Source organism: Siphateles boraxobius, unplaced genomic scaffold, assembly GCF_051911475.1.
Source record: "Siphateles boraxobius isolate OS27281-9 unplaced genomic scaffold, OSU_SipBor_1 20, whole genome shotgun sequence".
Classification (NCBI taxonomy): Eukaryota; Metazoa; Chordata; class Actinopteri; order Cypriniformes; family Leuciscidae; genus Siphateles; species Siphateles boraxobius.
In genome coordinates, this window is record NW_027508811.1 from 12,948,682 (window position 1) to 12,961,506 (window position 12,825).

The following is a 12,825-nucleotide window of genomic DNA, read 5'->3' on the forward strand; positions in this document are numbered from 1 at the left end:
ATGGTGTAGCAAGCTGCATAATTGGGACAAGGGGAGAGGGAACAAGGAGGAAAAGATAAACACAGAAACAGCCTACCTGTTGAAGGCACCGTGTGATGACAGATTATGATGCCTCTGGTTGCCTCTCGTGCTGTGCTGTTGATAATAAAGGAAATTAATGGCATTGTTTGGATAACTCCCTGATCTTTCAACATTTCGATACATATACATGTAGATATTGCAGTCAGGGATTTAATGAAAAAATATTGCCTGCTTTTCCCACAATGTGATCATGAATATATGTATGAATATCTTTAAGTATTCAGAGTAGATGCTGCAGTGTTTGGAATATAATGAAGATAATGAAAAAGAAAAAATTAGGTCACATATAATATGTAACTTTGATTAATGATGCCCTCCCTGCTTATTGTAAAATTGCTGGATTAATATCTATTCTTTTCCCACATGCATTTCCCTCTCCTGTGCTCATTTCTTTATTCTTCCTCCTTTTTAAAAAAACTAATTTTCTACTTGCTCTTCAGCTTTTCTCTATAATGCTGCTTTCTTTCATTTTTCTTTATTTTTTATAAAATATGTTTAAGTATTTAAAGGGATAGCTCACCCAAAAGTGATTATGTTGAAAATATTTGGTCAAATTAAAGTATTTTTGAAGACATTAAATGTAAATATTTTGAAAACTGTTTTATTCAAAACAATGAATGTTACTGGGGTATCAAACAATGAATGATTTTCATTGTAGAAACTAAAACAAATCTTTTCAGAATCTCTTGTGTTCTGTAGAAGAAAGAAATGCATACAGATTTAGAATAACATGAGGGTGAGTAAATAATGACAGAATTTCCATTTATGGGTGAACTATCCCTGTAAGTAGGCTACATTTTCATCTGTTGAGGTAATAATATGAAACAGTTCAAATCATACAAGAGGGAGACATCTGATGTTTTTAAAATCAAAATATGCTTAGTTACTATGGATATTCACTTTGGCAATCTAGCAGCTAATGGTACAGACTGACATCTAGAGAAGAGTTTTTTTTCTTCCGTTTGGTCCGTGGAGCTTGGGAGGGGGAGCAATAGTGTTGATCTCACACGTAATGACCAGTAGCTGGTGGGATGAGTCCATCCATCTCTGTGAAGTAAACAGGTCCCAGCTGGGCTACTGCGTTCAGGATGGAAAAGGGAAGTACGGCCGGCTTCAACAGCCTCCCTTAAATAAAACAGGCGACAGGATGCACCAACACTCAAGAGGACAGACGCACCATCCAGTGACTTCCGCTGTCATGGGTGTCAAGTCCACTATTAGACCACGGAGTGAATCCACATGGTGCCTGCCGTATGAAATGAGACTTCCCATGTGTTTGTGGGAGTGGGGATTCAAACAATAAATCTGTACTCCGATTCAACCTGTGAGCGATCTGTACGCCTCCAGCAATAAGCATTATGAAGGGCTGTGTTTTCTAGTTTGTAAGTTGTGGAGTGTGAAAGTGGTCGAGATAGTTTATATTTTAAGAGACCACATATACAATCTCCAACACAACTTTTGTTGTAATACTAAATGCCACAGTGGCTAAATTGACCTTAATGTTTAATGGTATAGCTTTGCCAAGTTATTACACACACAAATTGCATTATATTGTATTACCAACAACACTTATAATATGCATCCTAAGATCGTGCAGAAATTATTATTGATTAGCGGTGATAATGATTTAATAACCTCATTAAAGAACATTGTTCAGACATATAATATGACATCTTTCATCAAATAATAACAGTCATAACATAACCTTGTTTTGACTTCTTAAATTTGGTGTAGTGGCAAACAACCAGTTTAATAATTTGCCTTATTCACTTGCAAAATGGGTCAACATTAGTCAAGTTATCATCGCATTGCAAAAGCATTTAGTTTCTATCTCGACTGTAGGAAATATTGTAATGATGGGCGATTTGTCAAATAATTCTCCATACTAGGTTTTGACAGACACATTATCCAGTAAAACAAGTCATTAGCATGGGAGACACAACAAGTTAATGGATGTCCTGTCCCTCAGCACCTCAGCAACTGATCTGGACAATTGTTAACTGGTGCTTGGTCATCATTCCAGTTTGCTTTCAGCAGACATATTCTGTCCCACCTTATGCGGATCCTTTCACATTTAAAAGAGACTTTGCTTGCACACTCCCTTGAGGAGCTGACGTGGCTTCATACCATCACTTCAAATCATAGATCAAAAACCCTAGAAACCATATTTAGAGAAAGAAAGCTTTTTGTTGCTTACTTGTTTTAGATGTATTTAAACGTTTTATGGTGTATTGTATATTTTTCATGTGGTTTAAATAATGCATGCTTTTTCCTCGTATTTCCTTTTTAACAATACTGGCCAAAAAAGAAAAAGAAAAAGCCCAGTCCTTTCCCCTTTGACATAATGCAATAAGAAGCTGTATTTGCCAAGTTCATCAATCTATTTCAGAGGTTAAAGACAGTGAACCTGACCTTCTGTCCTCCAAAAATACAAACCCATTTCCATTATCACAGAACTGAGAACTGTAATTCTACAGTGGGCCGAAATGTTGAGGTTCAAATGTCCAATGAATAGCTGCTTAATAGATTTACCTGGCAATTTTAAAGAGGACTGCATAATAGATATGAGATAATTTTGACATCAATGAGTATTTATTTTGGTCATGCTGTTTATAGAGTTATAGCCTTTAGACATTTCAAGATGAACTTCAATATATACAGAAGATATATTTACATAGGCTATCTGTCTCTGTAATTGTATTTATGATACAGCTATAGTGAGCTGATTGAAAAACCAATCTGATGCTGCTACATTTCTGTTTTCATTTTTAGAAGGATGCTGTTGGCAGAATGCAGATACAATATTTTGAATATAGGAAGATTACTTAAATATGAGGTGTAAATGAAGCTTGTTGTCATGTCTTGATGAGAATGCTGCATGAATGTAGATGTACTTGAAGCTGTCAGCAGCAGGGCTGTGCGCTTAGAGATGCAGCTGATGGAAGTGGCGCCAGTGAGCGCCGATGGATCAGATGTCGAGCATTACACAGGTAGACTGACGCACCACAGACAGTTCCAACGTGCTGGTAAATCGGGAAGAAACTAGGCCTCACGTGATGCTGGGGTCTTCTCTGAGGAAGCCAAAATAAAAGGTTCGGTTCATATTATATATATTTTTAAAAAATTATATCAAACCTTTAACACGTTTCAGAACTAAACGAGAACGTTAACAATTTAAGCAAAGAGAGACAACATCAACAAATCACACACCTTTAAAATATAATTCGGAAATTCCTTTAAAATGCAATCTATAATATCTGGTAATTCAAAAACAGAATTGTGACAGACGGCTTAAATTGGATGTAATCATTTCGATTATACATTAATTTGCACCAGAGGAATGAAGTGCATCATAGACGCGCGCAATAAATTACACTTTTCAAGTGGACCTTAATATGTTGATACTAGGCTATAATAATCACATAAATGTATCGTCCCAAAATGACTCAAGCACTTAACTTTTTTTCTTCTTTTTTTATGTAAGGGAAATCAATCGTTTACCAGATGCAGCACATTAATGATGTATTTTTAAGCACCACACTTAAAAAGTTATAATTAATTCTACATCACAAAACAATGACAATTTTAGCGAAAATATAGTGCTACAGCATTGTACTTCATTAAACATTCATGTTGGTCATTTGGCCAGCATTAATCTGGAGCCCCATCAAATATTAATACTTAAATGCATCTTATACGTTAAATAATCACCTCCTTTCTTCCAGAAGGAATCGATAACCTGAAAGTGTTTGCTTTCCGTCTAATATCGCTTATTTATTTTGTTATTGTCTGATTTAGAAAGATTAATGCATACAAAATCAAATTAATAATTAAAACATAAGTTAAGAACACACTGCAACCAACGGATCAATACATCTTGCCAAATGAATGTGGATAAATTCTGTCCTAGCTAACATTTAAAATAAATCATTTTAAATAGTTTCATCCAGAATTTCCTTAGAATTTATTTATCTTGTTGCAATCTAAATAATCATCCATTTTTGATGAATAAGACAGTCAGATAAGTCAGAATGATTGCTTTATTCAGATTTAATTTCACAATGTAATGTAATATCGTTGACAGTATGGTTTTGCTTATGTTGTGTGATTTTTCAGTCTCTAAAATACTGAAAACCCACTGTAATTCATTTGAAATCTAAGAGTTCATGGTCTGTTGTGAAAGGGACTCTTCGCAAGTATTAAAAGTATCCAAAGACAACATTTCTCAGCAATATAGACTGCATAGCCAAGCTAATGTAAATTTAAATGTTTTTTTTCTTTTCACGGTTTTTTTTTTAATCGCCTGTGTTTTGGTTTAATAAGAGTTCTCTTTTGAGTTGCCCTGTGCTGAAGAGGGAATTCCAGTGAGTTTCATTGAACAGAATCGTCGTGGATTCTTTAGCCAATTGGGTCTCTCACCCCAGAATTGGAGGCTTAATTTTACCCAGCCTCTTTGGCATTTTGATTGATGTTCCCGTGGCTCCATCCGGCTGGCTATAGCTATAAGGGTAAAGGGAGGCAGTAAAAAAGACAATCGTCCAGTTCAGTCTTTCTCACACATGCAGTCAACGCTATTAGATAACGACAAACTGGACTAAACTGCGTTTTATTTGCTGTATGATAACTGGGGTGACGTGGAGGATCCTGTAGGCTCGCAGGAGCGCGCGCCTCTCCACACCATGGATCATATGGGAGCGCATCTCCACCAGACGCACGCAGACACCATCAGTTTTGGGATCGATCAGATTCTTAACAATGCAGACCAGGGGAGCTGCATGATCTCAAACCCCAGAATGCATGACATGGACTACGGTTTGGGCTGCATAGTCAGCACAGCCTACAATACCATGACTGGCAACTACGGCGTCAATAACTCGGCTGGATACAATGGAAACTCGTGCAGCGTTGGTTCCCTCAACGGCTCGTACAACATGAACTTGGGTGCGAATGTTAACGGGAATTGCCTTAATTCTTCGGGAGTGATCCGAGTTCCAGCGCACCGCCCGCTGAGCAGCGTTCACTCGTCCATTCCCACCAGCGCTACCACGGTGCCAAGTATGGGAAGCATGGGCACCATTAACAATCTCACGGGATTAACGTTTCCATGGATGGAGAGTAACAGGAGATATACCAAAGAGAGATTTACAGGTAATAGAAATCACTCTGAACTCTCAGTGGTGTTTATGCTTCATTGGATTTTTCGCTCTTACTCGAAAATAGACACGGTAAAATGTTTTCATCAAGTTCTAACAATTTCAGTAGGCTACTCAAAGCGGTCGAAAAACTTGACGTATTGCAGGTTGTAACTTTGTCACAATTTTTTTCTTAAAATTTTAAGGAAGCAATTAGGTCACGCATGATTTGATCACGCAGCAAATTCATGGATTAATGTAATGTATCATGACTTCATTGTTAGAGTCCCTCAATTAAATTTTTAGCTACAATATTTCTGACAGCAAGGATATTTTAGAGCTTTCGATATAAAAATAGGCCTACTCGGTATAAGTTTAGTAAGCCACTGGTCTCGCGAATTAATAAAAGAGCATTTCTACAAATATTATCAGCTATTGCAAATTTAATCCAATAGGCCACAGAAAAATATTATCCACAAATTGTTTCCCCTAAGGGGACGTAGCCTATATCAATAGTCTATATAAACGTGTCGATAGTCGATGCTAATGTGGATTTATAACGCCCGTAATTATTCTACATGGCCACTATTGTTTTAGCATTATTACGTAAAATAATTACACACTGGAAATTGTGCAGTTGTTACCCTAATGAGCTATTGACTTAACCTTCTTTGATTCAGGCAAATTAAATAATTATATTTTTGATCCTGATAAAATCACTTAGCCCAATTTAAATGCGCCAATTTTTTTTTTTTTTTTTGACAAAACATTTTTACAGTGTTTTCTTACATTTAACACACGTCTTCATGAGGAAATGGCAAAAACATATATCCCTGTCTGCTTGCTAGGCTGAATTTATTCGATAGCCTACATTTCGTGATTTTTGCATGTTTTTTTTGTAAAGGACAAAAGTCGCCTTTCTCCTCTGGAAGTCTCATTTGCTTCATTCACTGCTTGGCTCTGGCGTTTTGCTGATTTCTTCCGCTTGCTTTCAATCTGTCTCTCAATATAGTGGCCCTCTCACCGTTCACTGTAACACGCCGTATAGGTCACCCGTATCAGAACCGAACCCCTCCGAAGAAGAAGAAGCCCCGGACGTCGTTCACGCGCCTCCAGATCTGTGAGCTGGAGAAACGCTTCCACCGTCAGAAGTATCTGGCGTCAGCTGAGAGGGCAGCCTTAGCAAAAGCACTTAAAATGACTGATGCGCAGGTCAAAACATGGTTCCAGAACAGAAGAACGAAATGGAGGTGAGCTTTTGTGATCTAATCATGGTTTTACACTCGCATGTAATCCATTCTTTTTCGTCTAACCACTAAACTCAGTTGAGTATTTTGTTTTTAAAGCATCCTATGCCATGAGGTCAGTTGGGTCAGTTCCATAATGCATTCCATGGGTGGTTTGTAAGGCCTGTTCATGCAGTTCACTCAATATCAAGCAATCCAATCAGTACATCAGTAAATATTGAATTTGATCCATTTAAATTTGAATGATCATCAATTGAATGTGTCCTTTTTCTTTCTCAAGACTTAATTATGGACTTTTAATGCATTTTTTTATCTCCAGCTCTTACTATTTTATACATTCTTTTAGACCTAGAACTTCTTAGAAACAGACCTGAAAATGACAGAAATTATGTTCTGATTTAGTAACCAAATGTCGCTCTAAAGTCTTATTTGTGCTCGAACGTTAATTAACTGCTGAGGCTGGATAATTGATGTTATGATGATTTCTTGTTCTATGATTTCTTGTTCTTTGTTCTAGGCTATAACACAAATTATTTATAAATAAGCGTTCGCCACTGACATCTGAGAACCTGAAATGTAATTTATATTGAATGATATTCATATATTATATAAAATATTAAATTTCCAATGAATACATAGGCCAAAAATAATGTGCAAATGGGAACGTTTATGGATAAAGAAATAAAAGGGTGCGATTGAGACCATGTGGACTGTCAGAATTATTTTGAGAAATCCACGTGAGGTAGGCCAAATTAACAAGAGTGATAACATTTTATATATATATATATATATATATATATATATATATATATATATATATATATATATATTGCCTATATATATTCTTTGTAGATCCTATGTTCGTATTCTTTGGTTAAATTTACAATTTAGCCAAGCACTTACTAAAACAGCTATAATAATGACTGGAATCCGCGACTAAATGACTCCTGTGTTCCACATCCACACAGGCGGCAGACAGCAGAGGAGAGAGAAGCAGAGCGACAACAAGCGAATCGAATTCTTATGCAACTTCAGCAAGAAGCTTTTCAGAAGACTATAAACCAACCTGTTACTCCGGACCCAATCTGCCTTCACAACAGCTCTCTGTTCGCACTTCAGAACCTCCAGCCCTGGACTGAGAACACGGGGAAAATCAGTAGCGTTCCCAACACTGATTGAGATGGACAAACTTTTATGGACGTGGGATGTACAGAGGAATATCTCAACATCAGATTACTTTCTTCTTTTAATGTAAAATTAGTCTTTCATTTGTAATATGCAACTTGTAAAAAAAAAAAAAAATTGGCTACTTGATGCTCCCCGTTACAGTTTTGCAGAATAATCTGTTTTTTTGTTTTTAATGATTTTATCTTTTCGTTTTCAAAATGCAACGAACAATATGCAGAACATATCATATTTCGTACCTCAAAAATTCATTTTTTAATTTGTATACTTCAATAGCATAACGTTTGTGGTAACACGTTAATAACTTTTAGCTATTAATAAGTCTCAAAATATTATAAATAAAATAGGCTAACACATAGAAATGAACGTACGAATCTTCGTAAAATGATGGGCTCCTAAAAGCATAGTAGGCCTAATTAAGTCGGCCTGCAATTAAAATGTTTAGCTTTTCCCAAAATTAGAACTAAACTTAATAGAAGCCTTATCAAATTATCTTGCAATTAAAGCTACACCATCCACTGCATAAAGTATTACTGACGATAGGAAAACATCGTGACAGCTGAAAAAATTAATTGCCCAGATTTGCTAATCGATATCTTTACACATCAGAGTCAGAATCTTGCACAATGCATTACTGTCACCATTATGAAAGCACATATCAGCAAAATCCCCAGTGTTAAATGAACTCTCCTGGTGTACATATGGAAACACGGATTTGTCCACGGATCTATATGTACACCAGGAGAGTTCATTTAACACTGGGGATTTTGCTACTACTTTGAGAAAAAAGCAGACCACTGCTTGATTGGTGAATAACGCAACCTCTGCTATAGCCTGGAAATACGGTAAGCATCGTATTAAGAGGCTATCCTTGTTGTCATTGCCAGGATTAAACACAGATAGCATACAATGGCCTCGCTAGAAGACTGAAAAGCTTGCACCTCTTTATTCACAGAGTTAAAACGAAAGTCGTGCGTATACTTACGGACGTCCTTGCCATAATGACGTTTATTAAACCATATAGGGTTGTGTAGGGCTGAATTCAGGGTGAGTGGGACACTTTTGCCATTGAGATGAAATGGTGTCCCAATCATCCTGAATTCTAATGTGTACTTTTGCGAAAGGCATGTAAAAACAACGAACGTTCTTAACTTCATAGGCTTCTTGGAGGAATAAGAATAGATCAAGATTAATTCTCACTATTGAACAAACTGTTTCCAATTGTAATCAGCTAATGAGCTGATGAACATAATTTTATGAATATGAACAGTTATTATAAAGTGTTACCAATTCATTTTTAGATAGGCTATCTTTTTTTCTTTCCTATAATATACGCTTGCATAGAGGGATTGCATTTTTGCACGTTTGTTAACACTTTCAAAAAATTCGTCTTGTGGATTAAACAATAGGCTACAGGTAAAATGGCCCATGAGTCTACATTCATGGGTCGGCTTTCATTCTTCATGCTTGTGATAGCCTAACTAAGTGAGACTTATTTTATTTTTTTACCGTAGCCTGTGAAGACGGAAGCGTGATATAAATTAAAGCACTTGATTTGGAGAAATATGTTGTTGCAACTTTCCAGAAAAAATATTCGTTGTCATATACGTAGGCTAATTATTTTAACATTATTTGTAGGCTAGTGCATTTATGTTTTTAGCTTTCTGGATATGTTCTCGGGAACCTGCAGAAGCAGCCATTTATTTGTTCAAATAGGCTCTAACTAAACTAGCCTACTGGAGAGACAACGCCGAAATATCAATGTTCAGTAGCCTAACACCTGTAGCTAACGTTACACGTCTATGCTAACGTTAACTTGGGCCTTTCGAGGCTACATTTTACGCATCCAACGGTTTCTCAAGGCATCTCCTTGGTAGCACTGTATGCTTTCTTTTATATTGAAATATAAGCTTATGTGATACAATGTTTTTATTTGTCCTTTATTTTCATCGAAGATGGCGTGACCTATAAAATCTATATTTTATTATAGCTTGATATGAATTAAATATCTGTCATGTCTCAGCCTGGATCTTTTTCTAACTGTTCGATTTGTTTAGCGCTTCTTGTTGAGTAACCATAGCAACACCTCACAGGGCTTGTCTTTTTGTGAATCTCTCATCAAAGTGAATGACAGTTTTGGCTGCATGATAAATGTGCATTGGAGAATAGCCTAGAGAGTGCATGTTTGTGATATTAACGATGTGCAGATGTGACGGCCTGAAACTAAGCAGAAGCTTATCCAATAGGCCTAACGTTACTTTTCATCATCTCTTCCGAAATCGCATAATGTGTCGCTTAAAACCTTCCAGAATGTTAAGAGATGGAAGTCATTTAGCGCAGAAACATGGGACATTTAACTAACTGTTATAACGGTAACATGGGCTACGGTAAAATATCTCATTCATACCACGTGGTGGGCTGGAAATAATGACAATGCGATGATAAGTTTAACTCTATAGGCCCACTTTTACATATAAATATCGTAATTTTTTTTTTAATTTTTTTTTTAATGTGACGTGACGTGTCTCAATATTGCGTACGGCGTAGGCCTATCTCAATTTCCTGGCAGCATTTCCCACATTATCTTCATATCTGGGATATAATCTTCTGGAGACCTTGCCTTTTTAGGACAAATATATCCGTAACGATCTGTTGCTATGTTTGGGATGTAAACATGCCGCGTTGCAACGTGAGATAACGTAAATTAACACTCATGAGAAAGCAACTGCATCGGGAATCAATAGCCTATAGATATTCTCACAATATGCTAAGGCTATGCCAACTCTATGGTAAATAATTAGAAATTGAGGCTATTATAACCAACTGCTTTAGTGCACTTTGCTTAATTTACAATTGTAAGAAATAACGAGGAACATTAAGCATATCCTACAGGATTCGTTTAGATTCCCGTATTATTTTAATATTGTAATGTAGGCTACACGTTATAATGTCTGAGATGTAGGCTAATTGATAGGCTATGCAAATTACAATTAGGTAGGCATAGGTTATAAGAAAAGAGATTGTTTTGTATTATTTTTATGTGGGTACATGGAATAGGCTTATCAATTTCTAAACAGTTGCAGATTTGATTCAATGTAGCCTTGCATGACGCAGCACGTTTTTTGTTGTTGTTATTTTTGTATTACAACGCAATTAAAGGGATATAGGCTTAATTCACTCAAAAATGAAAACTGTATCCCTTTAAGAAAAAAATCGCGTAACATTACATCATATAATTTTACTGTATACGATTCATAAAATGTCCATTTATATTTGTTGCTATTTGTTTGCTATATTTGTTTTGCAATCAGACCTTAAAAACGATTTAATAGCTGGGTATCATCACAAAAGGTAATTTTGTACTGTTTGAGTATGTTCTGTAACTTAATGGTAATTAATTTCCCTGTCTCACAGGAATCATTGTATTATTTCGTAGTATCGCTTTGGGAAAAAATCATAGAGGAAAAAATGCATGCAAAGCAGATACAATGTGCATAACAGATTCTGCACTTCTTTAGCGCCGCCTCCACCATTTCGAGTGTATTTAGTGTCCCTAAAAGATGACGCAAGATACGTCATTTTCCGTCGTCTAAATATCCTTCAGTTGTGTAATTTTCTGCAGCGACAAGGGAAACGTTCACGACAGTACAGCATTCAACGCAAGATGTCTCTTTTACATGTTTGCTGTACGACAGCTAGAGGGTTTGTTAAAAGAGGATTGTTTTTAGAGTCGACTTATCCTGGTGAGTGTTTATTTGGATGCTTGCATGCCCAATATGCGTCTAATTGTACTTATATCACATTAATCTATATAATTTTCAACCTTCTTTGTAATGATTACTGAGAATCGTGTTGGAGTCTTACGAACATCGACATATTTGTTGAAATATCACACTGCTGTCCCCTACAGCTTTTCATAGGACAGCAGGATATGCATCTGTTGGGGTGACCAAAGATAAAGAACCTTTAAAGAAAGCAAAAACGCCCCAAGGACGCTTTGACATGGACGAAAATGAGTCCAAATCTAAAGAAGTCCTTAAAAGTAAGAACACAAGTCATCTCTGTTATACAGTTATATTATAATCGTTGAATAAATTACATAAAGGACAGACAGCATCTAGGCTATAGGGAAGGATAGGAACTGTGTCTTGAACTTTCTTTCTTTTCAAAAAAATACTTGTCTATTTCACAGATGCTTTAAATCAGATGACATATTTAAAGTGTATAATTAATTATGACACAAAACGTTTGTTTAATTGGTTAAATTTCTCCTTTAACAGGATTTCCAGATGACGTGAATCCAGAAACTAAGGAGAAAGGTGGCCCCAGAGGCCCTGAACCTACACGATATGGTGACTGGGAAAGGAAGGGTCGTTGTATTGATTTTTAGTTTTGGCCTGTTAAAATACTCAGATTTATTTATTTTACCATTTGAGTCATTTGAATGTAATCACTAATTCTGTATACAGATATAAATAAGATAATTTCTGAACCAGAAATTATGTACGTCTCCCCTGATTGTATGGGCCTGCTATGTAGTAGTATGCAGTGTGCAAAAGTAGTAACTACTTGAATGGATCTGTGTAGTCTTTCACTGGCATTTTGATAAGAATCTCTGTGTGTGTGTGTATGTGTGTGTGTGTGTGTATATATAATATAATTATTAGGGGTGTAACTTTTCGATACATATCATGATACTGAACTCACAATATGATATTTTTGCGATACTCTAAGACATATGGTAAAAGGTTAACAAAAAATGTACTGTTGATTAAAATGCTACATTTGATATTACATTGTAAGTGTAAACTTGGTGCTGGTAACCCAATGCACAGGAAAATGGTGACACCAGGATAGAAATGATCATTATTCTGAAGCTGAAAATACAGAATTATTTCAGATTAATATGCTTGAACTCAAATAATGTAGGCCACTTTTTACACAAATATAATACCTAAATTATATACAAAAAAAAAAAATGTGAAAACTTTTTTCTCACACAGTAATTTGATTTTGGGTGAAATTTCCAAATACATATTGTCTCTATCCACAATACATGTTGCATTTTTGTATTGCGATATATTGAGACTATATATTGTTACACCCCATATATATATATATATATATATATATATATATATATATATATATATATAATGAATGGATGTGACCCTGCACCA

The 12,825-nt window shown here is 35.9% G+C and overlaps 2 protein-coding genes across 3 annotated transcripts; both read left to right on the top strand.

Moving 5' to 3' along the window:
• The first annotated feature begins 3,564 nt into the window (after positions 1-3,564).
• On the top strand, positions 3,565-8,742 carry tlx1 (T cell leukemia homeobox 1). 2 transcript variants are annotated; one of them, XM_077236930.1, is made up of 4 exons: positions 3,565-5,229; positions 6,262-6,463; positions 7,429-8,318; positions 8,429-8,742. In XM_077236930.1, exons 1-3 carry the CDS (start codon positions 4,761-4,763, stop codon positions 7,637-7,639), a joined length of 882 nt encoding a protein of 293 aa, XP_077093045.1. In that variant the 5' UTR covers positions 3,565-4,760; the 3' UTR covers positions 7,640-8,318; positions 8,429-8,742. The 2 variants fall into 2 exon arrangements, with proteins under 2 accessions (XP_077093045.1, XP_077093044.1); XM_077236929.1 differs by having other exon boundaries at positions 3,567-5,229; positions 6,226-6,463.
• A 2,385-nt stretch (positions 8,743-11,127) lies between these two features.
• Positions 11,128-12,436, top strand: sdhaf4 (succinate dehydrogenase complex assembly factor 4). The gene is made up of 3 exons (XM_077236932.1): positions 11,128-11,388; positions 11,556-11,687; positions 11,926-12,436. The coding sequence occupies exons 1-3, from the start codon at positions 11,310-11,312 to the stop codon at positions 12,033-12,035; spliced, it is 321 nt and encodes a 106-aa protein (XP_077093047.1). The 5' UTR covers positions 11,128-11,309; the 3' UTR covers positions 12,036-12,436.
• The last annotated feature ends 389 nt before the right edge of the window (positions 12,437-12,825 follow it).

Excerpts from the sequence above, each read along its gene's own strand:
- tlx1 (XM_077236929.1), top strand. The coding sequence starts at position 4,761 with ATGGATCATATGGGAGCGCATCTCCACCAGACGCACGCAGACACCATC. Across the intron at positions 5,230-6,225 it reads TACCAAAGAGAGATTTACAG|TGGCCCTCTCACCGTTCACT; the intron begins GTAATAGAAATC and ends CTCTCAATATAG. Across the intron at positions 6,464-7,428 it reads AACAGAAGAACGAAATGGAG|GCGGCAGACAGCAGAGGAGA; the intron begins GTGAGCTTTTGT and ends ACATCCACACAG.
- sdhaf4 (XM_077236932.1), top strand. The coding sequence starts at position 11,310 with ATGTCTCTTTTACATGTTTGCTGTACGACAGCTAGAGGGTTTGTTAAA. Across the intron at positions 11,389-11,555 it reads TTTAGAGTCGACTTATCCTG|CTTTTCATAGGACAGCAGGA; the intron begins GTGAGTGTTTAT and ends TGTCCCCTACAG. Across the intron at positions 11,688-11,925 it reads ATCTAAAGAAGTCCTTAAAA|GATTTCCAGATGACGTGAAT; the intron begins GTAAGAACACAA and ends CTCCTTTAACAG.